This window comes from Aethalodelphis obliquidens, unplaced genomic scaffold (genome assembly GCF_003676395.1).
Source record: "Aethalodelphis obliquidens isolate GAN/ISIS:26980383/991018 unplaced genomic scaffold, ASM367639v1 scaffold62, whole genome shotgun sequence".
Taxonomy (NCBI): Eukaryota; Metazoa; Chordata; class Mammalia; order Artiodactyla; family Delphinidae; genus Aethalodelphis; species Aethalodelphis obliquidens.
The window spans coordinates 1,305,448-1,330,810 of record NW_020838006.1 but is presented as its reverse complement, the minus strand read 5'-3'; the positions used below and the strand labels follow the sequence as shown (position 1 = coordinate 1,330,810).

The window sequence follows — 25,363 nt, the reverse complement described above, 5'->3', positions numbered from 1 at the left end:
TCTACACCACAGCTCTGCGCATTCCAGTCTGAGTCATGAGTGGCCAGTTGCAAAGGGGGGCTGGGTGCTGGAAAGTGGGATTTGGAGCGTGGACCCAGGGAAGGGACAGCTGTTAGCTGTGAAGAGATAGCCAGAAGGGACAGGGGTAAGGAGATCCACAACCAGGAAAGTCTGTGGAAAAAGCCTGGGACACCACAGAAGCAAGGCGTATTGTTGAGTAGTGCGCAAGGGGCAGAGCCACCATTACAACCCCTTTCCCCACCCACTGGCTTCTTCAGCTTCCGGGGACACTGGGAGGGGCTCCCATCTAAGTGGGCCTGCCTGCCCCTCAGGCCAGGGTCTCCTTCGCCCGTGTAGGTTCTGGGGGCCTGAGCGCTGCCCATCCCAAAGTCTCCTTGGGAATCAGCCCTGGGCACCCATGCCTGGGACAACAGTCTGCCGATGCTGGCGGGCGCTGAGTGCTAAAGTGAGGGGTTGGTAGAACGGATATGGGGAGAGGAGCACTGTTGGCTGTGCAGATACAGCAGAGAGGACAGGAGTGAGGGGATGCATGGCCAGGAATGCCCCTAGAAGAAGTGTGGCCTGCCTGGAAAGCGAGGCGCCATAGTTGAGAGGCACATGGGGGGCAGGGCCACCACCGCGCCCACACATCAGTGCCTGCCTCCGTGGGCACTGGGAGGGATTCCCACCAGAACGAGTGCACCACAGTCTGTTGCAACTGCCTGCTGGTTCATGCCACTGAAAACAACTCACGCACAACCCAATTGTAGCCGCCGTACCCCTCCCCAGCCTGAGTGAGTAAGTGTGCCCCAAGCAGCTGCTGCTTTTGCTCCCTCTTGCCTGGGCAAGGAACAGATGCCTGAGGGTGGCCCACATGCAGAGGTGGGGCCAAAACCAAAGCTGAGCCCCAGGAGTAGTGTGACTAAGGAAGAGGAATGAAAATCTCTCTGTGCAGCTACACAAGCTGTGGATTAAATCCCTGAGAATGGCTTGGTAAATCCTGTGTCTGTGGAATACCTGAATAGACGAGTGTTCCCACAATTGAGACCAATCTAGCCTTTGCAGCAGTGGACTTTGGGGGCAAGTACACGTGGGAGTTGAGCCAGGTCAGAGTCTGAGCTGGCCCCACAGTGCCCAAAGCAGGTCCAGACCTACCTAGAAGTACTGGAAGGCCTCCTGGGGAGGTGGGGGATGGCTCTGGCTCACGGTGGGAGCAAGGACACTGACAGAGGAGGCCCCAGGAAAATATTATTATTACTGTTATTCTTTTCTTCTTTGTTTCGTTTTGTTCAGTTGTTGGTATTGTTGCTTTTATTTTTCTTTTTTTAATATATATATTTTTTACTTTTCTACTTTTACTTCACTTTTTTGCTGTTTTGTGGGTTTTCTTTATTTTTGATTGTTTTTATGCTTTCTGTTTTTATTTCATTTTCATTTTTTGTTAGTTTAGTCCTTATTGACTGTTCTCATTTTTGAATTCTTTTGTTTTGTTTTATTTATTTATTTATTCTGTGTCTGTGTGTTGCCGCTGTTTGTTTGCTGCTGTTTTTGGTATTTGTCTTGGGTTTTGTTTGTCTGTTTGCTTTCTTTTTCTTTTATTTTCTCTCAGGCTGCAATGTGCAGCTTGCGGGCTCTTGGTTTCCTGGCCAGGGGTTGGGCCTGGGCCTTTTGGTGGGGGGGCGTGACAAGTCCAGGACGCTGGACCACCAGAGAATTCCCGGGCCCAGGGAAGATTAATCGGCATGTGCACTACTGGAGGTATCCATATCAACACCAAGAGCTGGCCCCACACAACTGCCTGCAGGATCCAGTGCTGGACACCTCACAACAAACAACCAGCAAAACAGGAACACAGCCCCACCCATCAGCAGACAGGCTGCCTAAAGTTGTAGTAAGCTCACAAACACCCCAAACATACCCTGCCCGTCAGAGGGAAAAGATTCAGCTTCACCCACCAGAGTGCAGGCACCAGTCCCTTCCACCAGGAAGCCTACGCGAGCCCCCAGACCAACCTCACTCATCAGGGGGTAGACAGCAGATGCAAAAGGAACCACAACCTTGCAGCCTGCAGAAAGGGGACCATAAACACAGTAGGTTAGACAAAATGAGATGACAGAGAAATATGTTGCAGATGAAGGAGCAAAGTGAAATCCCACAAGATCAAATAAATGAAGAGGAAATAGGCAATCTACCTGAAAAAGAATTCAGGGTAATGAAAGTAAAGATGATCCAAGATCTTGGAAACAGAATGGAGGCATGGAACCAGAAAATATAAGAAATGTTTAACAAGGACTCAGAAGAACTAAAGAACAAACAATCAGTGATATACAATACAATAACTGAAATGAAAAATACAATAGAAGGAATCAAGAGCAGAATAACTGAGGCAGAAGAATGGCTAAGTGAGCTGGAAGATAGAATGGTGGAAATAACTGCCGAGGAGCAGAATAAAGAAAAAAGAATGAAAAGCAACGAGGACAGTCTCAGAGACCTCTGGGACAACATTAAACACACCAACATTCAAATTATAGGGGTCCAGAAGAAGAGAAAGGGAAAGGGCCTGGGAAAATATTTCAAGAGATTATAGTTGAAAACTTCCCTAACATGGGAAAGGAAACAGTCAATCAAACCCAGGAGGTGCAGACAGCCCTATACAGGATAAACCCAAGTAGAAACATGCCGAGACATATATTAATCAAACTAACAAAAATTAAATACACAGAAAAAATTACTAAAAGCAGCAAGGGAAAATCAACAAATAACCAACAAGGGGATCCCCATAAGGTTATCAGCTTGATTTTTCAGCAGAAACTCTGCAGGCCAGAAAGGAGTGGCAGGAGGACATATTTAAAGTGATGAAAGGGAAAAACCTACAACCAAGGTTACACTACCCAGCAAGGATCTCATTCAGATTTGACAGAGAAATCAAAAGCTTTACAGACAAGCAAAAACTAAAAGAATTCAGCACCACCAAACCAGCTTTACAAAAAATGCTAAAGGAACTTCTCTAGCTGGGAAACAGAAGAGAAGAAAAAGACCTACAAGAACAAACCCAAAATAACTAAGAAAATGATAACAGGAACATACATATTGATAATAACCTTAAATGTAAATGGATTAAATGCTCCAACCAAAAGACACAGACTAGCTCAATGGATACAAAAACAAGACCAATATATATATGCTGTCTACAAGAGACCCACTTCAGACCTAGGGACACATACAGACTGAAAGTGAGGGGATGGAAAAAGATATTCCATGCAAATGGGAATCAAAAGAAAGCTGGAATAGCAATACTCATATCAGACAAAATAGACTTTAAAATAAAGACTATTACAAGAGACAACGATCATATGACTATTACAATCATAAGAATCAAGAGATCAATCCAAGAAGAAGATATCACAATTGTAAATATTTATGCACCTTAACATAGGAGCACTTGAATACATAAGACAAATGCAAACAGCCTTAAAAGAGGAAATCAACAGTAACACAATAAGAGTCGGGGACTTTTAACACCCCACTTACACCAATGGACAGGTCATCCAGGCAGAAAATAAATAAGGTAACACAAGCTGTAAATGACACAATAGAACAAATAGGCTTAATTGATATTTATAGGACATTCCACCAGAAAGCAGAAGAATACACTTTCTTCTCAAGTGCTTATGGAACATTCTCCAGGATAGATGGATATCTTGGGTCACAAATCAAGCCTCAGTAAGTTTTAGAAAATTGAAATTGTATCAAGCACCTTTTCCAACCATAACGTCATGAGATTAGAAATAAATTACAGGAAAAAAACTGTGAAAAATATAAAAACATGGAGGCTAAACAATACGCTACTAAATAACCAAGAGATCACTGAAGAAATCAAAGAGGAAATAAAAAAATACCTAGAAACAAATGACAATGAAAACACAATGACCCAAAACCTTTGGGATGCAGCAAAAGCAGTTCTAAGAAGGAAGTGTATAGCAATATACTCCTACCTCAAAAAATAAGAAAAATTTCAAATAAACAACCTAACCTTACACCTAAAGCAACTAAACAAAGAAGATCAAACAAAACCCAAAGATAGTAGAAGGAAAGAAATCATAGAGATCAGAGCAGAAATAAATGAAATAGAAATGAAGAAAATAATAGCAAAGATCAATAAAACTAAAAGCTGGTTCTCTGAGAAGATAAACAAAATTGATAAACCTTTAGCAGACTCAACAAGAAAAAAGAGAGCGGACTCAAATCAATAAAATTAGAAATGAAAAAGAAGTTACAACTGACATCACAGAAATACAAAGGATCATAAGAGACTACTACAAGCAATCATATGCCAATAAAATGGACAACCTGTAAGAAATGGACAAATTCTTAGAAAAGTACAAACTTCCAAGGCTGAAACAGGAAGAAATAGAAAATACGAACTGACCAATCAGAAGTAATGAAATTGAAACTGTGATTAAAATCTTCCAGTGAATAAAAGTCCAGGACCAGATGGCTTCCCAGGTGAATTCTATCAAACATTTAGAGAAGAGCTAACACCTATCCTTCTCAAACTCTTCCAAAAATTTACAGAGGATGGAACATTCCCAAACTCATTCTACGAGGCCACCATCACCCTGATACCAAAACCAGACAAAGACACTACAAAAAAAGACAACAACAAGCCAGTATCACTGATGAACAAATCCTCAACACAATACTAGCAAACAGAATCCAACAACACATTAAAAGGATCATACACCATGATCAAGTAGGATTTATCCCAGCGATGCAAGGATTCTTCAATATATGCATATCAATCAATCTGATACTCGATATTAACAAATTGAAGAATAAAAATATATGATCATCTCAATAGATAATCCAACACACATTTATGATAAAAACTCTCCAGAAAGTGTGCATAAAGGGAACCTAGCTCAACATAATAAAGGCCATATATGACAAACCCACAGCAAACATTATTCTCAATGGTGAAAAACTGAAAGTATTTCCTCTAAGATCAGGAACAAGACAAGGGTGTCCACTCGCGCCATTATTATTCAACATAGTTTTGGAAGTCCTAGCCACAGCAATCAGGAAAGAAAAAGAAATAAAAGGAATCCAAACTGGAAAAGAAGAAGTACAACTGTCACTGTTTGCAGATGACATGATACTATACACAGAAAATCCTAAAGATACCACCAGAAAAGTACTAGAGCTAATCAATGAATTTAGTAAAGTCGCAGGATACAAAATTAATACACATAAATTTCTTACATTCTTATACACTAACAGCAAAAGATCAGAAAGAGAAATTAAGGAAACAATCCTATTTACCACTGCACCAAAAAGAATAAAATACCTAGGAATAAACCTAGCTAAGGAAGCAAAAACCTGTATGCAGAAAACTACAAGAAACTGATGAAAGAATTCAAAGGCAACACAAACAGATGGAGAGCTATACCATGTTCTTGAATTAGAAGAATCAATATTGTGAAAATGACTATACTTCCCAAAGCAATCTCAAAATTCAATGCAATCCTTACCAAATTACCCATGGCATTTTTCACAGAACTAGAACAGAAAATTTTAAGATTTGTATGGAAACACAAAAGGCCCTAAATAGTCAAAGCAATCTTGAGAAAGAAAAACGGAGCTGGAGGAATCAGGCTCCCTGACTTTAGACTATACTACAAAGCTACAGTAATCAAGACAGTACAGTACTGGCACAAAAACAGAAGATCAATGGAACAGGATAGAAAGCCCAGAGATAAACCCATGCACCTATGGTCACCTAAGGTATGACAAAGGAGGCAAGAACAGAGAAAAGACAGCCTCTTCAATAAGTGATGATGGGAAAACTGGACAGCTACATGTACAAGAATGAAATTAGAACACTCCCTAACACCACACACAAAAATAAACTCAAAATGGATTAAAGGCCTAAATGTAAGGCCAGACACTATAAAACTCTTAGAGGAAAATGTAGACAGAACATTCTTTGACATAAATTGCAGCAAGATCTTCTTTGAAACACCTCCTAGATTAATGACAATAAAAAATGAAAATAAAAACAAAAATAAACAAATGGGACCTAATGAAACTTAAAACCTTTTGTGCAGCAAAGGAAACCATGAACAAGACAAAAAGACAACCCTCAGAATGGGAGAAAGTATTTGCAAATGAAGCAACTGACAAAGGATTAATGTCTAACGTATACAAGCAGCACATAGAGCTCAATATCAAAAAAACAACCCAATCCAAAAATGGGCAGAAGACCTAAATAGACATTTCTCCAAAGAAGACATACAGATGGCCAAGAAGCACATGAAAAGATGCACAGCATCACTAATTATAAGAGAAATGCAATCAAAACTACAATGAGGTATCATCTCACACCGGTCAGAATGGCCAGCATCAAAAAATCTACAAACAGTAAATGCTGGAGAGGGTGTGGAGAAAGTGGAATCCTCCTATGCTGTTGGTGGGAATGTAATACAGCCACTATGGTGAACATTATGGAGGTTCCTTAAAAAACTAAAAATGGAACTACCATACGATCCATCAATCCCACCACTGGGCATATACCCAGAGAAAACCATAATTCAAAAGGCACATGCACCCCAATGTTCACTGCAGCACTATCTATCATAGTCAGGACATGGAAGCAACCTAAATGCCCATCAACAGAGGAATGGATAAAGAAGATGTGGTACATATATAAAATAGAATATTACTCAGCCATAAAAAGGAATGAAATTGGGTCATTTGTAGAGATGTGGATAGATCTAGAGAGTATCATACAGAGTGAAGTCAGAAAGAGAAAAACAAATATCGTGTATTAGCACATATATGTGGAATCTAGAAAAATGGTATAGATGATCTTATTTGCAAAGCAGAAATAGAGATACAGAAGTAGAGAACAAATGTATGGATACTGAGGGGGAAAGGGTGGTGTGTGTGGGAGGAATGGGTAGATTGCGATTGATCATATACACGACTGACACCATGTATAAAATAGACAACAAATGAGAACGTAATGTATAGCACAGGGAACTCTACTTTATGCTCTGTGGTGACCTAAATGGGAAAGAAATCCAAAAAGAAGGGATACATGTATACGCATAGCTGATTCATTTTGCTGTATAGTAAAAACTAACACAACATTGTAAAGCAACTATACTCCAATAAAAATAAATTTGAAAAAAAAAAAAAAGGACAGTAGTTGCCAATCAGAGGGGTAGGGATTGGGCTAGGAGAGGAATGAATAGGTGGAACACAGGGGATTTTTAGAACAATGAAACAATTCTGTATGATACTAAAGTGGTAGATACATGTCACTGTATATATTTGTCAAAACCCATAGAATGTCCAACACCAAGAGTGAACCCTAATGTAAACTATGGACTTTGGGTTATAATGATGTGTCAGTGTTGGTCCATAGGTTGTAACAAATGAACCACTGTGGTGCAGGATGTTGACAGTGAGTGATGCTGTGCGTGTGTAGGGCAGGGGGTATATGGGAACTCTGTACTTTCTGCTTAATTTCATTATGAACCTAAAAGTGCTCTAAAAAATTAGTATATTTAAAAATAAATAATTCTGAGAAACAAGGGTAGAGATAAGGACATCTACTCTAAAATGTAGAATATATAAAAAATATTCATCCTACAAATAATACAAAATCCTCATGCTGAGTTATAAAGAAACTATATGAGTAACACCCTATTCATTTAAAAAATACAATTGAAAATAAAAAATAATGAATTTCCTATATAAGAAGAAGTTTTCTAGACCTAACAGAAGAATCACTGATTTGGAGTAATAGTTAATACAACAAAAACACGGTAACCAAATCATGTGTATAGGACATGGAATTTTGTTATACTATGACTGGGTCTATATTTATGTATCATTGACTGACCCTATAGATTTCAACAATGAAACAATTGCATCAAACATAATAGTGGGTCAATTTCTGCAGGGTAGGAAGAATTTAGGCCAAAAAAATTTGTAGTAATTATTTCTAGGTTGAAAGAATGAATTTTGGGGGTAAAGAAATCCTCAAAGTTGCTGGAATGCAATAAGTGGTTTGCCTCTAAGCAACTAACCTTTTGTAAAATATCTGAATAATGGTTAATTACCTCTCAAAACTACTTTGAATACAGTAAGAAGCTGAATATGTCCTAGAATCCACCCTGGAAGCTAAGCAGGCACGGGACTAAACTGCTTATTTTGGAGACGGTGAAGAGTGAGTATGCAATGAGTGAGCCCATGATGGCAAAGACTGAGCTCCTGGAAGTCTGTTCGTGCCTGTCAATTTGGGCTACTTCAGGCACAAAATGACAGTCCTTAGGCATATGGCTCTCTATAATCAGGCCGAATTACACAAATTCTGCATGCAAAAATCATCAGACTTTCAGCTAGAAAATGGTCTGTTCCTGCAAAACCGATCAGATATAACCCGGCTCAAGAGTCTCTGGACAAGTAAGAATGCCAAAGGACCCAGACATAAACGCCCTGGCACACACAACAACGGCAACGGCATAGTTCCATAACTTAGTGAGAAAGCAGGATATTGCTAGTGTAGAATGGTTGTAATGTAACTTTTAAAGGTAATAGATTATATTACTTCAAAATATTAATGTTTAAAAAAACTAAATATTTCAAAGTTTATTCTGGTTACACAAGAGAAATGTACAGCCCATGCAAAGTATAAAATTGTATTTGTGACAGTGAAGTGAGTTCAACCTTTATGGCTAATAAACAGAGACATTATATTTTCAGCACAAGGAATAAAATCACATTTGTGGTAATAAATGTCTTTTGACCAGAGTAGTTTGCTTGTCATTCTTTTTCCACTCTTTTCAAACCTATTTATATGCTTTAAAATCTAAACTTAGGTGGCTAGGTTAACAGTTAAAACTTTTTTTCAAGTAAAATGTTTTTACATGTAAGTTTTTAAAATATATATATTAAACTTTTCCACAGGATAAAAAATATCACTCTTACTTTAAAATTCAGTTAGCACCAAAGACCAGATCCTCCCATAGAATAATCTGTTTTAGAACTTTAGGTGGATAAAATGAGAAGGGGCCTTGTAAGATAAAAAAAATTCTTATGATCACTAAGCAGAAAATTTTTTTAATATATTTGTTTATTGAAAAATCATTTCCATGCAACTATTACATTCTTTTTAGAGTTAAAAATGTGTTCTACCTGCTATATGCCTTATGATCAGTTCATTAAAAAAGCTATCCATAAACCATAATATTTATGATTCAAGAGAACTTTCCTTGAAAATGACTTGAAATATTATAATATTTTTTCACCTAATTAAAAACGTTGAAGATTATTTTTCTATCTCTGCCTTGAATTTATTTAAAAATAAAACATTTTGAAAAATACTTTGTTCTGAAATAATATAGCACATCCAAGTAAAAGTTTCACTCCAGGAATATATTTTAAAGCCATGGCTTCTAATTTTGAAATACATGCTTTGAAATACACAAGAGGACCTATGTAGAAACGTTAAGAACAAAGATGACAAAGCGCTAATTAAAACACCTACATTTAAATAGACTGCATGTTTAGTCATGGAAAATAGTTTCAGAGGGCAAAAATGCATACTATTAACCAATATAAGAATGATTTTTCATTGGACAAAGATATACTATTTTCCTATGAAAAGGAGAGCGAAATTTTTAAATGTGCAAATATATTTTGGAAAGCATGAACCTGAATAAATTCTTATTTTGAGGTGGTAAAGAATAAAAAATCACATGTACCCTGTTTCGATAGGCAGCACCTTTCCAGTCTTTGCTCATGAGAGTATCCATAGAGGAGGTATGCTTCTTGTAGTGCACTTTTATACCACTTCTTTTTATTTGTACATTTTCCTGGCTAAAGAAAGAGAGAAAAATAATATAGAGAGAATAATAATATAATAATAAAATGTTTAAGCATATAATTTTGTTTTAACGTCGACTTGATTTAGCTGTTGAGCTGGAACTAAATCTAAGCATTGTACAATATATTCTTTAGATTTTGTTATCTAATTATTATTTTATTAGTATTTTAGAATATAGCAAAGTTGTAGAAATTTTGCATGTTAATAACCAAAAGGGTCAGAGTCTTAATTCACTAATTTTTATCTCATATTTAGAAAGTTACAAAAACTTAAGACCACCAGTGTAACAAAGTAGTGAATATTAATCTATTTTATCAGAATAATGTTGATTCCCTTTTAAGTAACATAGCAATGATAATCAAGTGATAAAAACTGAAAAGCCTAGTTTCTTATTGTAGTAAATAAAATTAATTCCATTCACATCTAATAAATGACTGTTTTCAGGCATAGTAAGCGCTCAATAAATGTTATTCTACTTGAATACGGTACTTTTTCCAAATGTTTATTTAGTTTTTTTCTTTTAGTTCTCTATTTTTATTTTTTAAACTTTTTGTTTTATATTGGAGTACAGTTGATTAACAATGTTGTGTTAGTTTCAGCTGTACAACAAAGTGATTCAGTTATACATATACATGAATCTATTCTTTTTCAAATTCTTTTCCCAATTAGGTTGTTACAGAATATTGAGCAGAGTTCCCTGTGCTATACAGTTGGTCCCTGTTGGTTATCCACTTTAAATATAGCAGTGAGTACATGTCAATTCCAAACTCCCTAACTATCCCTCCCCCCAACCTTCCCCCCGGTAACCATAAGTTCGTTCCCTAAGTCTGTGAATTTGTTTCTGTTTTGTAAATAAGATCATTTTTATCATTTTTTTAAAAATATATAATTTGAAAAGAAAAACAGAGTCAAAGAATCTCTAGGTTAAAAATGACTATAAAAATTATCTGGCCCAGTAATTTTGCCAATGTTATTTTAGAGCTTGCCCCAAAAAGGTTTTTATAATGTTTATAAATGTTACGATTTATAAAATACATGCCACCATTTTCTTTTTGAAAACTTCACCATCAAAAAGAATACAGGTGTTACACTGCATGTGGTGGTCCTGGACACCAATTTATTTGGTATAAAAGCAATGAAAAAAACGTATCAAACAAAAACCTAGTTTTGTATACAGAATATTTAAATTTCATTCATTAAGTTATTTCTTAGGAAAAAGAAAACATAGGCGGATACAATTCAATGAACATTAGAAAATTTAAACTAATTTAAGAATATCTAAGTTAACATTTACAGATTTAAGACATTTCTGCAACTCAAATGTTGTAATGATGCTAAGAATTAATGGGTAGTGAAAAATCACCTGTAAGCTGTTATAGCACTAAACAACTGAAGTTAAGGAAATTTCTTGAGGAAAACCAATGTGATACATTGCTAATATAAACTGGCAAGTTTGGGGAACTAAAAAGCATTTTTTAAACCTGTGTCTCTGAATCTTTAAGAATTTATCAGTAAGTATGTGCCACCTAGTGGTAGTAATACAATTAAACATCTTCTAAAGAACTCAAAAAGTTAAAGACTCTTACTTTATAAAGAATTCTGAATTCCAGAATAAGGCTCAGCTATGCATTTTATTTTTTCCAACTAGTTTGTTCTTTAATTGAAGTGATTCTAAAAGTGTAGAATGTGACTCCCTATCCATCCCTAGTACTGAGTGTTTCTCCCAAAGACACCCAATATTACCAGTTTTTTTCACAGTCTTCCAGAGACATCGTATGTACCTACAGGCATTTACATCATTTAAATATCTGCTTTTACAGACTGCTATGAATTTCTATATACTTTGAGTTTTTCTATTTGTCTTTCAGATTGCTTCATTTATGGATTTATTCAACATATTCTAGACCCTTGGGATCAATCACTGAAGAAAACAGACAAAGCTTACATTCTAACCAGTGAAACAGACAATCCACAATAAGCATAACAAATAAGTTAAGGCTACAGTTTAAGAGGTTATAAATACTATGTAATAAAGAAAAGATGAGGCAATAAAGTGGTCAGGGTAACTGTCACTGAAAAAGTGACAACTGAGCGAAGACCTAAAGGAGGTCAAGGAGTTAGCCCTGTAGATGTCCAAGGAAAGAGCACTGCAGGCAGAGAAAAAAGGCTTTAAGATAGGAGAATACAAGTTTATTCAAGAGGTATCAAAGAAGGGAAGGTGGTTGTGGGTGAATGAGGAAGCGAGTGAGTAATAGGGAATGATGTCCAATAAATTAACAGGGGCCAGGTCATGGAGGTCCTTGCAGGCCATTGTAGGGATTTGGGCTTTTACTCTGAGTTAAACAGGAGCCATTACAGAGTTCTGAGCAGAAGAATAACATTTGACTTGATTTAACATTTTACAACAATCACTCTGCTTGCTTTGATGAGAACAGATTATACAAAGGCAAGTGTAGATGTGGATGACTGGCTACTGCAATCATCCAGGCAAGAAATAATGGTGGTATAGATCAGGTCATAGCAGCCACTGTGGTGAAAAGTGGTAGGATTCTGGATATACTCTGAAGGTAGAGCAAAAATAATTTCTTGACCAACTGAAGATTGGTTAAGAGAGAAAGAAAGGATGACTCTCAGGCTTTGGGACTGAGCGAGAGGAGGATGTGATTTGCCATCCACTGAGATGGGGAAGGCTGTCAAGGAAGTGAAATGGGTGGTGGTGGTGGAGATCAAGAGTTCAGACATGCTGAGTACGCATTATGACACCCAAGCGAAGGTACCAAGTAGCAGTTTGGTAAGGGAATTCGGGAGAGAGAACTGAACTGCAGATAAAATGTAGGAAACATAGACACACACACACACACACACACACACGCACACCATATTTAAAGGCAAGAAATTAGATGAGAAAACCAAGGGAATGAGGATATAGATGTATGTATATCCAAATACGTAGTATGGCATGTACCATTATTTATTTTACAAACACCCTTGTGATGGATTTAAGTTTTTTCAAATATTTTGCAATATGAAACAATGCTGCAATAAAAAATTTTTTGTCTGTATGTCTCTTTACCCATGTGAAAGTGTATTGAAGCATAAATTCCTCAGATGTTGAATGACAGGTTTATACATATTTTAAATTTTGGAAGCTTTTGTGAAATCACTCTTGAGTGAGGTGGTCAAAATTTACCACGCCATGAACAAATGCTTCCTCACACTCTGGAGAACACTTCCATTACCAAACTTAGATCTCTGCCAATAGTTTTAAGGAAAAGATTGGTATTTCCTTTTTATTATCATTTTCATTTTTTGAATTCTGTAATATGAGCAATTTTTCATATTTTTTCCAGCTTTACTGAGATATAATTGACAACTGTGTAAACTTAAGGAGTACTACACAATGACTTGATACACATACACATTGGGAAATGATTATCATATAGGGTTAGTTAACATATCCATTAGCTCACATTAAAACCTTTATTTGTGTGTGTAGTGAGAACATTTAAGATCTACTCTCTTAGCAACTTTCACGTATATAACACAGTAATTAATGTTAACTATAGTCACCATGCTATATATTAGATTCCCTAGAACTTATTCATCAATCTTCCATATTTTAAAAAGTCATTTATATTTTCTTTTCTATGGAATGACTGTTCAAATCCTGTGTTAATATTTATATTGGTTGTTTTCTCATTGATTTGTAAGAGATTTTTGTATATTAAAAAATTGCCCTTTGCTATATGTATTGAGAACATCTTCTCCTGTTAAGTTTATCTTTTAGTATGTTTGTATTTTCTTTTTTGTTCATTTAAATTTTTCATCCTTCTAGAACTAATTTGGATGTGAGCTATAGCTTCTGCTTCATTTTTTCCTAAGTAGCTAGCCAGTTGTACATACATAATTTATTAAACAATACAACTTTTCTTTAATTATTTGAATATAACCTTATCACTAACTATTTTCAAGTACTTTTGGACTGTATATTGTTCTATTAATCTATCAAATAACTGTTAATATCAAACTGCTTTAACTACTAGAGTATTACTATAATTTTATATTTTATAGGTCTAACTCCCTCTTCTATGTTTTATTTTCTTACAAATGTTAGAATTTGACCCTTGAACAACACAGGCTTGAACTCTGCAGCTCCTTTTATATGTGGAGTTTTTCACTAAATAGGTACTGCTGTACTACACAATCCACGGTTGGTTAAATCTGTGGGTGCAGAACAGGTGAACTTTGATGGCCACTGTTAAATTACTGCAAAGTTACAGGTGGATTTTCAACTGCAAAGGGGGTTGGAGTCCCTAACCCCCAGGTTGTTCATGGGGTCAACTGTAGGGGGGTTTTTAAGTCCTTTTTAATGGATGTGGTACATATATACAATAGAATATTACTCAGCCATTAAAAAGAATGACATAATGCCGTTCGCAGCAACATGGATGCACCTAGAGATTATCATATTAAGTGAAGTAAGTCAGACAGAGAAAGACAAATATCATATGATATTGCTTATATGCGGAAACTTAAAAAATGATACAAATGAATTTATTTACAAAACAGAAACAGACTCACAGACTCAGAGAACAAACTTATGGCTACCGGTTGGGGAAAGCGGGGGATGACAGATTGGGAGTTTGGGATTGACATGTGTACACTGCTATATATAAAATAACCAACAAGGACCTACTGTACAGCACAGAGAACTCTGCTCAATACTCTGTAATAACTTAAATAGGAAAAGAATTTGAAAAAGAATAGATACATGCATATGTATAACTGAATCACTCTGCTGTACACCTGAAACAACACAACATTAATCAACTATACTCCAATATAAAATAAAATTAAAAAAATAAAAATAAATAAAAATTGAGATTGCATTAAAATTAATTTAGGGAGAATGGACATCCTTCCATATTAAATCTTCCAAACCAAGAAGAGGATTATATTTTTCCATTTCCTTAAGTTTTATTTTCTGTCTTTTGGTAGCATTTTAAAGTTTTATTCATATAGATCTTGTATGTGGTGCTCCTTAAACTTACTCCAGTACATTATATATGCTTTGTTGCTATTATAAATGCTATTTATCCCTTCATATTTTCACATTTGTTACTGCTTTAGAGTAATTTTACAACTGCCACATAACTGAATCTCCCTATTGTTTGTAACAGTTCTTCTGTTGTTTATAATAGTTTTATTTATAATAGTTTTTCCATTTGAGTTCTACAGGTTTTCCAGGTAAACAATAGTAACAAAACAAAACAGAGACAAGCTTTTAAATGTCTTAAGAAGGAAATCTTCAAGGCAGCTCTGTAACAGATTTCCAAGGAGCTAAAAGCTTATGAAGTCAAGGATTCAGATCAATGACTTCAGATGAGACTACAGGAAGGGCTGGGCATTCTTCAAATTCCAGTAAATTCTTTGATCCCAAGAGAGAATATCAGGGACTTCCCTGGTGGTCCAGTGGTTAAGAATCCATCTTGCAATGCAGGTGACGCTGTTCTATCCCCGGTCAGGGAACTAAGATCCCACAGGCTGCAGAGCAACTAAGCCTGCGTGCGGCAACTACAGAGCCCACGTGCTCTGGCGCCTGCATGCCACAACTAGAGAGCCCACGTGCTCTGGACCCTGCACGCCACAACTAGAGAGCCTGCGTGCCCCAAGTAATGAGCCCGTGCACTCTGGAGCCCGCGTTCACGACTACAGAGAACCCCCACGCACCACAACTAGAAAGGAGCCCCGGCTCTGCAATGAAGAGCCTGCGTGCTGCAAAGATCCCGCATGCCGCAACTAAGACCTGACACAGCCAAAAAAATAATAAAATAAACAAATTTTTTTTAAAGAAGAGGGAATATCATATCTTTCATTATGTTTATATTGCTTTGGCAACTGGAGTTTTCTCAATCAGTTTTATTAAATTTAGGGTGGAGGGGGAAAATAATCATCATAGAAAGAGAAGGAAGACATATAGTCTAAAAATTTGTGTGAATTTATGAGCATAAATAAGATAATTCTTGATAGATGTGTTCTTGATAGATGAATAAGCATGTAAATATTTGGAGTAAGGACGAGGTTTGAGACTAAACAGATGGTTAGGCAGGGAAAGATAGTACCCTATGTCTGAGAAAATTCCTAGCTGTATCCAAAATTGAAGTTTGTAAACTACTTTCCTACGTGATCTTGTTCCAATCAAGCATCACTGGCTGACTGAGAGCCTCAGTACCATTTTCATATTTCTTAGGGTCTGAGAAGGAGGCTGAATGTCCCTTCTCAGTAACTTCCAACTCACTGAGCATGTTGTGTGTTATCACCATATACTAATACGAAGTGGCACATTCAAAGAGAAGAATACCTATGTATTTGTCCACCCAGTAAGGGCAGTAAAAAGAAATCTGCAATCTGGCAGAAATTCATATCATCTGTTGCTTTCTATTTTAAGATTGCTTCTCCACATAAAAATTAATCAAGATATAATCATCTGGAGCTGTAGCAGGATGTTTCACTTCTCAAACTCAAATGTGTGAGCAATGTCACATTACCTTCTTTTCGCTAAATAAAATTGAATGTGACAGCCGTTGTCCAACAAGGATAAGAATTTTGATCTTGCTCATTTTTGGGCCACCCCTTACTTTCTCTAGGTTCCTGTAAATTGGAAGGGAATACATGGTGCCCGAACAGCGAGGACAGATCATTACTCCTCAACGCATAAGGCTTTCATGAGTAACATCTTTGTTCAAGTCCCTTGAAGTCAGGTAATCGAACAGCTTCCTTGCCATGCCTGGTCCAAAGGATCCTTTCCAAGGCTGGGAACCTTGCCAGCGTGGCTTCAACCTCCTGGTGCACCTCGTGCTCTTCTTCTCCAAAGTGTTCCACTCCCCAGGGCACCGGCAGACCTCTGTCCTCTTCCATGTCTGAGGGAATCTCTTCCTTGCCTAGCTGCTCCTGCCTGCCCTGTTCCCATTACTGCCCACCCTCAGGGAACTCAGGTCAAGACAGGTAAGCTCTGCTTTAGATCCCAACAGAAAATGCCCCTGAGACATGAGAACATGAGGGGCCTGACCACTTTTTGGAATAAGTGAAAGGGAAAAATATAATCAAAACAAGAATTATTATCAACCAACCACTGGTATCTGGCTGGCTGTGGGGAAGGATTTCCTAGCGCACGGACTCTGCAGGTGGAATCGTTCTTCCCCACCCCTGCTCCTTCACTCTACCTGCCTATGTCTCTCCCTTCATTTCTCCCCATGGCACTCGTCAACAACTAAAAAAAAATTTACTTGTTGACTATGTGTCTCATCCCACTAATTTAAGTCTCGTGACAGCATTTAAATTTTGTCTGTTTTGATCACTTCAGAGCCTAGAATTGGTAGAAATAATAGGAGCTCAGTAAATATTTTGGGTATTATAAATAGACATTTTTTATTCAGGGTGGCATGGGGAAAGCCCAGACAGGAAATTGGGGATGAAACTAAAAGGCTGGGCTACAATCCTGAATTATGTTATTATCCCTAGAAAGGTAAAAGAAAAATGTATAAGCATAATGACTATCTAGCATTATAATATGGTGATATTACTACTAAGATGATATTAAACTTCATTTTTTATAAGGATGCAGATCTTTAAAGTACTTCATGAGCCACTGATTTATCCTATGATATTAGTGGCATTTTTTTCTTGAAAAAAAAAGTGGGCCTAATTTCAAGTACTTTGAATGTTATGTAAAAAATAGTATTTAATTTTAAAATTAAATTCAATCAAATGCTTAATATAACCTATTTGGGGGGACAGTAAAGCCTCACTAAAATCCTGTAGGTACAATATAGCATTTACTATCCAAAATTATCAATTCAAATTTTGATTATATAGACATAAAAGTTAGCTGCAAATAAAAGTATTTACAATTTAGAAAATTTATCTTCAGCCATAATGTTGAGCATCTATTAAAAATCTGGAAAACTGGAATCATAAGTACCTAGATTGCTTTATTGGGCTTCATAAATTCATTGAAATGGCTTCAAATATTGACAATTACTTTAAGTTATTTCATTACTTTAAGTTATAATATGCCTTTAGAAACATGGGGAGATTAGTCACAGATTTCATAACCTAAAGAAATACAAAATAATTTTCCTTCATAATACATCTCTGCTAAATGTTTGAGGATCATCACCACCACCTATTATAAAGTCCTCTGCCTGGGGATTCGTGTTGACTGCTGCTATTTATACATTCAAGCTTCCAGTGCACCTCGCTGGCTCTATGATGCGCCCTTCTAAATATTTACTATCGGGCCAAAGCTATCGTTTTCACTTAAAGCAATCCAACAGAAAGTTAATCACAAGGCTATCTTGTCTTCCTTAAATTGGATTTCTCCAACAGCAACCAGTAATCTCGACAGTAAGAACATTCCCATTCCTTTGATGCCAACTAGAAGATAGTCACAGCCATCCCTGTGAACCACACATGCCTGGGCTTCCTAACACCTGTCTCCCTTCTCACCTGCCGTCTTTCACATAGGTTCTGGATTATTTAGACAGCTCATTCAAATTATTGAACACTTGAAGCAATAATGCTTTCAAAATCATAAATAGGAATTTGCTTACTCTAACTCAGCAGGATTTTAAGATAAAAATAACTTAGGTCCCCCACTTCCTATACCACTAGAAAGTGTGAACCAGTTAAGCTGACACCCTCCAACCCCCCAAAAATGTTCTAGCTCCGTTTAGTCTGATCCTTTACATCAATTTGAAAGATAATACCAATGCAATGAGTACTAGGAGAGAAATTAGGCAGAAAAGAAAGAATAAGAAAATGTGAGAGTCAAATCTTTACAGTGTGATTCCATTACTTGGCTTGAAACACTGGGAATTACCAATGCCAGGGCCTGAGCATACCCTGAACCTTGATGTGGGGAAGTGGAAGGAAGCCAAGCAGTTTTAGGTAAAACAGCCCCAATGGACAAATCAGAAAAATCACAGGCTACTAGATAAGCTCCTTATTAACCTAGACCTTAACATATGTTTTCTAAGTATTTTGAATATCTAAGTTCTTTTCCTACCAAGATGGATAAACAACCACTGCATGTTGATTTTAAAGAAGACCCAGTCTAACATTTTAGGCTGGTCTGTTATCTCGACTGACATCATTTAGAAAACAATTTTTTTTTTGCGGTACGCGGGCCTCTCACTGTTGTAGCCTCTCCCGTTGCGGAGCACAGGCTCCGGACGCACAGGCCCAGCGGCCATGGCTCACAGGCCTAGCCGCTCCGTGGCATGTGGGATCTTCCAGGACCGGGGCACGAACCTGCGTCCTCTGCATCGGCAGGCGGATACTCAACCACTGCACCACCAGGGAAGCCCCTAGAAAACAATTTTTATACAACCAATACATTTGTCATTTAGTGTGTGGACCTGAAACCAGATTTTGAGAGAACGAGAGAAAGAAAGAGGGCTCCAGATATCACAGCAGGGAGACAATGAGTCACCACCAAAGAGAGACACTAATTAAAGGGACAGGGGAATCTAACATCACAATTTTGCTAAAGATTTGCGTGGCTTCTTTAGCACCACAAACTCATAAATACGTTAATAAATTTCACAAAGTAAACATAATAAAATAATGTATGTTTCATATATCTCTTTTTTAGCTAATTCTAGTAAACCAGAAAATAGGTATTATGGTGAGAAAATCCGCTATACAGTGGTTCTTGAGCTTCACTGAGGAACTGTAGAGATTCTCAGCACGCTCCCCAGTATGCAGGTTCAGGAATATATATTTTTAAAGAGCTCTATGGGAGAATGTGATGATGAGCCAGTTTGGGAACCAAAAACAGAGTAAAACAAAACAAACCCTGGCATCAGGATACTAACGTTAATAATAACCAATTATTTCTAAGAGAATTACAAGGGAATGAAATAATAAATACTAGCTTTTAATGACAGCCACGAAGAGGCCCAAAATCTATGGCTGGGAATCAATGCACTAAACGTGAAGAGAGCTTTCACATCTTTGTCCAACTTTGAAAAGCCCTGGTTAAAGGTTAAGTTAATTAATCAAGCTGGCTGAATTAACAACAGGAGACCAATAAGAAGGGCTTTGTGATTTTCCAGTTTATAGATGAGAGCTTATTATGAATTTGGTATGCTTATGAAGATTAGAAACAGATGGTCCAATGTAAGCCTCAAGCAGGCTGACATATAATGTAAAAGCCTGGGGCTTGCACTCAGAAGAGCTGGGCTTCAGTCCCAGTTCTGCTGCTATGTGACCTCAGGCAAGTCACTTAACCTGAGCCCTAACTTTCTTAACAATAAATGAAGATCACATGAGATAGCATATGTAAGAGGTACCTTATAAAATGTAAAGCATTTTCAAATGTTGGTTATCAATGTCATAAATGATCAGAATATAAACATTTATCATTTAGTCTCTGCCGTCCAAGAAAATGAGACAGAAACTCTACCTATAATAGGGAGGAGTTGACTGTGTACTTTATGTCCAAAGGAATTCTACTATTAAGGAGTCCATTGTTATTTTTATTTACTAATTTATCCAATGCTTATATAGTACTAAGTGTCAGGCACAGTCTGAAACACTTTACAACTTTTTTTACTTCCCAACAAGCTTACAAGGTAGGTACTATTATTATCCTCATTTTACACATAAAGAAACTGAGGCACTGAGTTTAGACATTGCCCAAGTTCATACAGCCAGTAAGTGATAGAGCTGGGATTCATACACAGGCAACCTGGCTCCAGAATTCACAGGCTCAATGACTATAAAATGATATTTCACAAAAAGGCATTCTGTTGCAAAAATCTCCAAGATGGTGTTATGAAGAGATTGTAGGTCATTATCATAAGAAATAAATTGTGTTGAAAATGATCGGAAACTACCATCTGGCATTTTCTGTATCAGGTCATAGTTACATTGCTTAGGAAAATTTTTTCTAGGATTATTACTTAGCCGTTAAAAACTTAAATCACCACTGGATATACGGTTAAAATGGTAAATTTTATGTTACATATATTTTAGCACAATTAAAAAAATAAAAAACCTTCATTTTATTTATTGTGTACAGTTTAAAGTATTTTACATATTTTGATTTCAAGCTGTAGAATTTTTATTTTGCAAAACTCAATATATCATTAAGTCTGCAACAAGAAATTATTTCATTGTTCTGTAAAAGTATTAGTAATATATTGATGAAATAAAGCACAGGAAGCAAGTGAGCACTGGGTCAATAGATAATTTTTAAGGCCCGTGCTTATCTCCAGGGCTGCTGTCTCCCACAGCTCTGGCCAGGCTGCCTGCTCCACCTGCGGATGTTAAATAGAAGTGGGAGATGGGTTTAAATCAGCCATGTGCTCATTTGCTCTGAGCCTTAAAAAAGTCAGGATTGGCTTAAAGGATTTTAAGTAACAGTATGAACGGATATCAAGACCTGAGCCTAAATGAGAGTTAACATACTTGGCTGCTATTTTCTACTCCATATTTGCTTGTTTATTAGGGAATATGTGTTTACGGGAAAACAAATGTCGTATTTATTACAGACAGATGCTCGGATTCTGTTTAAAAATAGAATCATACAAGCAGGTGGGAGAGCCAGGAGAAGAGGATGGTTAAATATATGACGTAATCAGTTCATATCCTGTGAGCTGAACAAAATGGTGAGGAAGTGGTAATTCTGGAATTTATTTTCAAAGTCAGTTCAATCTGCATTGTTTAGGGTTTTGCCTGAATCACAGACTGTTCCTGGTAATTGGTTAGAAGAAATTTTTTTTTTAAAGTGGAGAAATTAAAGAAAAGAACAGTTAATATATCAATTGTACACTTTCAGTTATATGGCTCTGAGTTTTGGACTTCATCGTTCCCTAATGGAAGAATGTACCAAAAAGTTACTCTGCAACTGTTTACTAATTTAAGAACCTCAACATAGAAGACTCATTATATAAGGAAGCCTTACTCATAAGGGATATGACCCTGAAGGCAATTTAGTGAGCCTTGTATTTTGGCTTAAATGATCTGACTCTGGTTTCTTTAACAGAAAATAAGCACTTCTAGAAAGTTGAGAAGGCTATAGAAGGCTAAATGTTTCTAGGAAAGATTATTGTTGTTCCACTGAGGAGTCAATATGAGAAATCTAGCTGACTTAATACATTTTTCATGCATTTGATGATGGGAAAGGTAGCCACCTGTTCCTTCCTTTATCAACTGAGTAAAGTTGGTCATATTATTTGGATTTGGACTTTTAACTTCAATACAAGTTCAGATATCTAAATTCATAAGAGATTAAGTCGAGAGATGACAGAGGTAAATTCAAGAATTTATTTGGAGCAGCAAAGTCAGCATATATAAATCGAAATCGTAAGTAAATCGAAAAGACAGAGGAGAGATATGGAAAAAAACTGGTTTTATTCAGTTGCAAAGAACTTGAAAGATAATATTTCCTAGTCTCTTCCAAATTCCATCAAAGAAATTTAAAGTATCTTGAGGCATTGCTGATATTAGGGACTATTCATTCACCAAGTAGTCAGATTAAGAAGGCTCTAACCTATCTCCTACTTTCAAAAGGTCTTAGAACTTCTGCTTACACTAAACTAGAAAAGCACAGCAGCAATGGCCACTCAATTTCTGGGAGCAATGTATTGGCTGATTAAAAAAACACTAAAATCATGTCATTTTTCACATATAATCTTAGTCAAAAGAAAATATATTATTATCCACCTGATTGTTATTTTTTTTTTTTTTGTACTCTCTCCTGTAGATGTGGGTTTCTAGGAAGAGGAAATAAGTAATGTAACTATATATTTCTCCTGTACTTCCAATGACAGTATGAACTATTACTATTATTATTAAGAGCCTACTATATGACAAGCACTGTGCTAAGTGCTTTACATGTATAATCTCAGTTAAACCTGTAACAACTCTATGAGGCATATACTATCATAACCTCCATTTTAAGATGAGGTGTGTGGGATTTGTAACAGGTAAGTGACTTCCCTCAGGTCAAATGTCTAGTAAGTAGTACAGCCAACCTTCAAACCCAAAAAACCTGGCTCTAAAGCCTACCTTTTTAAATCACTATGACAACTTCACTCTTTTCCTAATACATTACTACAAGTTTTCTTGGCAGATTATCCACAAATAGTTCACAGTTATAAAAACATGTTCTAACTCCCTTAAACTTTCTCCAGGCCAAAACTAAAGGATGCTTAGAAAACAAGCAAACAAAAAAATCTTAATCCAATAATACCAAAATTATAGCAAATTTTATACCAAATATGGAATTGGTATGATAAAAATTTGCTGAGAGGTTGGTAGCTATACAGATTATTTGCCAGCAGGAACATGGTACAAAAACACACATATATACATATGTACATTTTTTTTTTTGGCAAATGTGATTTTCCACTGAGAGCTGGCTCAATAGATTTGTATCCAGTTTCACTTCATTACTCTAAGAGTGAAATGTTGCCTGATAATCTAGTTATAAGCTAATTTGCTAATCCTTATTATAGACTACATTCTTAGAATTTGGATCTTAATAAATCTTAGAAGAAAAACACTTGCTCAGATAGATGTTAATCCAGACACACTTGTCAAACGACTACTGCAAATGTAATTTGAAAACATCAAGAATTCTGCTTGGTCACTAGTCCTCCTCCAAAGGGGAACATCAAGCAGTAAATAAAAAACAAGTCTACCAGAAACTGCCATCATTCAACATGTATATTAGAATTAAAAGGTGAAAATGTTCCTCATTTCAATGTGGAAAAACATTCAACAATAAATTAGACTATTGCTTATGTATACGTAAATTGGCAAGGTATAGGAGAGAAAAATTGGACCTCGGGGTTAGACATCCTGATTCTAATCATTGCCCCATCCCTTAGCAGCTGATTGACCTTGGGCTAGACATGAAGCCTGAATCACAGTTTCTTCCATATGTCAATAGTGGTGATGCCTATCTTCATGGGGTTGCTATGAGACTTTAAATATTATATTTATTATATTATATATACATATTATATATTATTGTGCTATATTATTATAAAAGGATCTACCCAATCCTTGGCCTGTAGCAGGGGGTTCAATTACATGATTGCTATTTATAGGCTTGTTTAGTTACTGGAGTCACTGCAGTGCATACTGACAATCAGAGCCCTTTGCTGGAGGATATTTACTGGACCAAATTTAGATTCAATGTATCATCAATGCTGGTAATTTCTATCATAATACAGAAAAGAAATCAACTTATTTGATAAATTACTACAGGTTGTGTTAGTTCTACTTACAGACTGGAAAAATTAAGAGTAATGTGATTTCAGTCGTTTGGCTGTATTCTGAAGAGTACTGAAGCTTCAGGAATGGTCCTGCTAAAGATACAGGTTACAAAGAACTGTAACATCCTCTATACTATCATTAGTGTATCTGTTAGGATAATCCTAGGGGCTTAAAGTGAGGCCTATATCTTCTTCATGTTGCAGATCTGTTATTTGTTGGCAGTGGAGGCCTTTGCTAAGAGTGATCAAGGGATCTGGGCTGAGAGAGTAGCAAACCAAAATTTCAATTATCAGTCACAGAGCCACAGAGAAAGAGAGAACTCTGGATGATGTTGCACTGGACACAGTCATATGCTCAGATATTCATCACTCACTCACAACTCATTGGTCTCACCCCACCTCAAGAGTATCAAATGTGCATCTCTACTTTATAACAGGAAGGCAGTAACCTGCAACATTTTGGTGAACAGTATTAATGACCCCCCCAATTAGGAAGCAGAATTCTAGGAATTGCAGAGCTCAAGTTTAGCAATACAGCATTGCTCCTTTTTCATATCCCTGGAAAACAGAGGCAGCTCCATAATACAACGGGTAAATACCCAAATGACATCTGGTACCCAAAGAAATACTTACACATCTCCAGGTATATCCTCCATACAGTAGTGAGCAGACTGTTAAAATACATAGACAAAAAAAATCCACTCACATCATGGACCAAAAGAAACCTAAATTTTACCACAGGAGCCTCCTAGCATCAGGGGTGAACTACTTACATTTTCTTGGCAGTATAAAGAACTAGAAAATTGTAGGCCAAGCGATCACTGGTTGGAGTACATAATTTATGTCCAATAAAAATTATGACTCTATATAACTTATAGATGATCAACTAAAACATGCTATACATATTACATTTAAATTATACATCAGCTTTATCAGCAATATCTATAAATTATGTACAATGTTCAATGACAAGATTGACTTTAAAGCTGTGTTCAGGGAAACTCTTACTTCTGGGTTAGACATGTGAACCTATGGCAGTCAGCATCATCTCCAGGCAAACCAGAGTGAAAGATTAACAAAGGAAATAGGAGAAAGGTGTCGTGAAACAGTGAGCCATGACCACAGTTACATTACTGTACTAGTAGAGATAAACCAACAAAAGTCTGATGCCTCAAGT

The 25,363-nt window shown here is 36.6% G+C and overlaps 1 protein-coding gene across 1 annotated transcript in view; it reads right to left on the bottom strand.

Moving 5' to 3' along the window:
- ZCWPW2 (zinc finger CW-type and PWWP domain containing 2) overlaps positions 1–25,363 on the bottom strand; it is a 139,315-nt gene that overhangs the window by 43,071 nt on the left and 70,881 nt on the right. Inside the window, exon 4 of the mRNA XM_027088327.1 lies at positions 9,774–9,888. Coding sequence (XP_026944128.1) covers positions 9,774–9,888 — 115 coding nt within the window. The remainder of the gene's footprint in view (positions 1–9,773; positions 9,889–25,363) is intronic.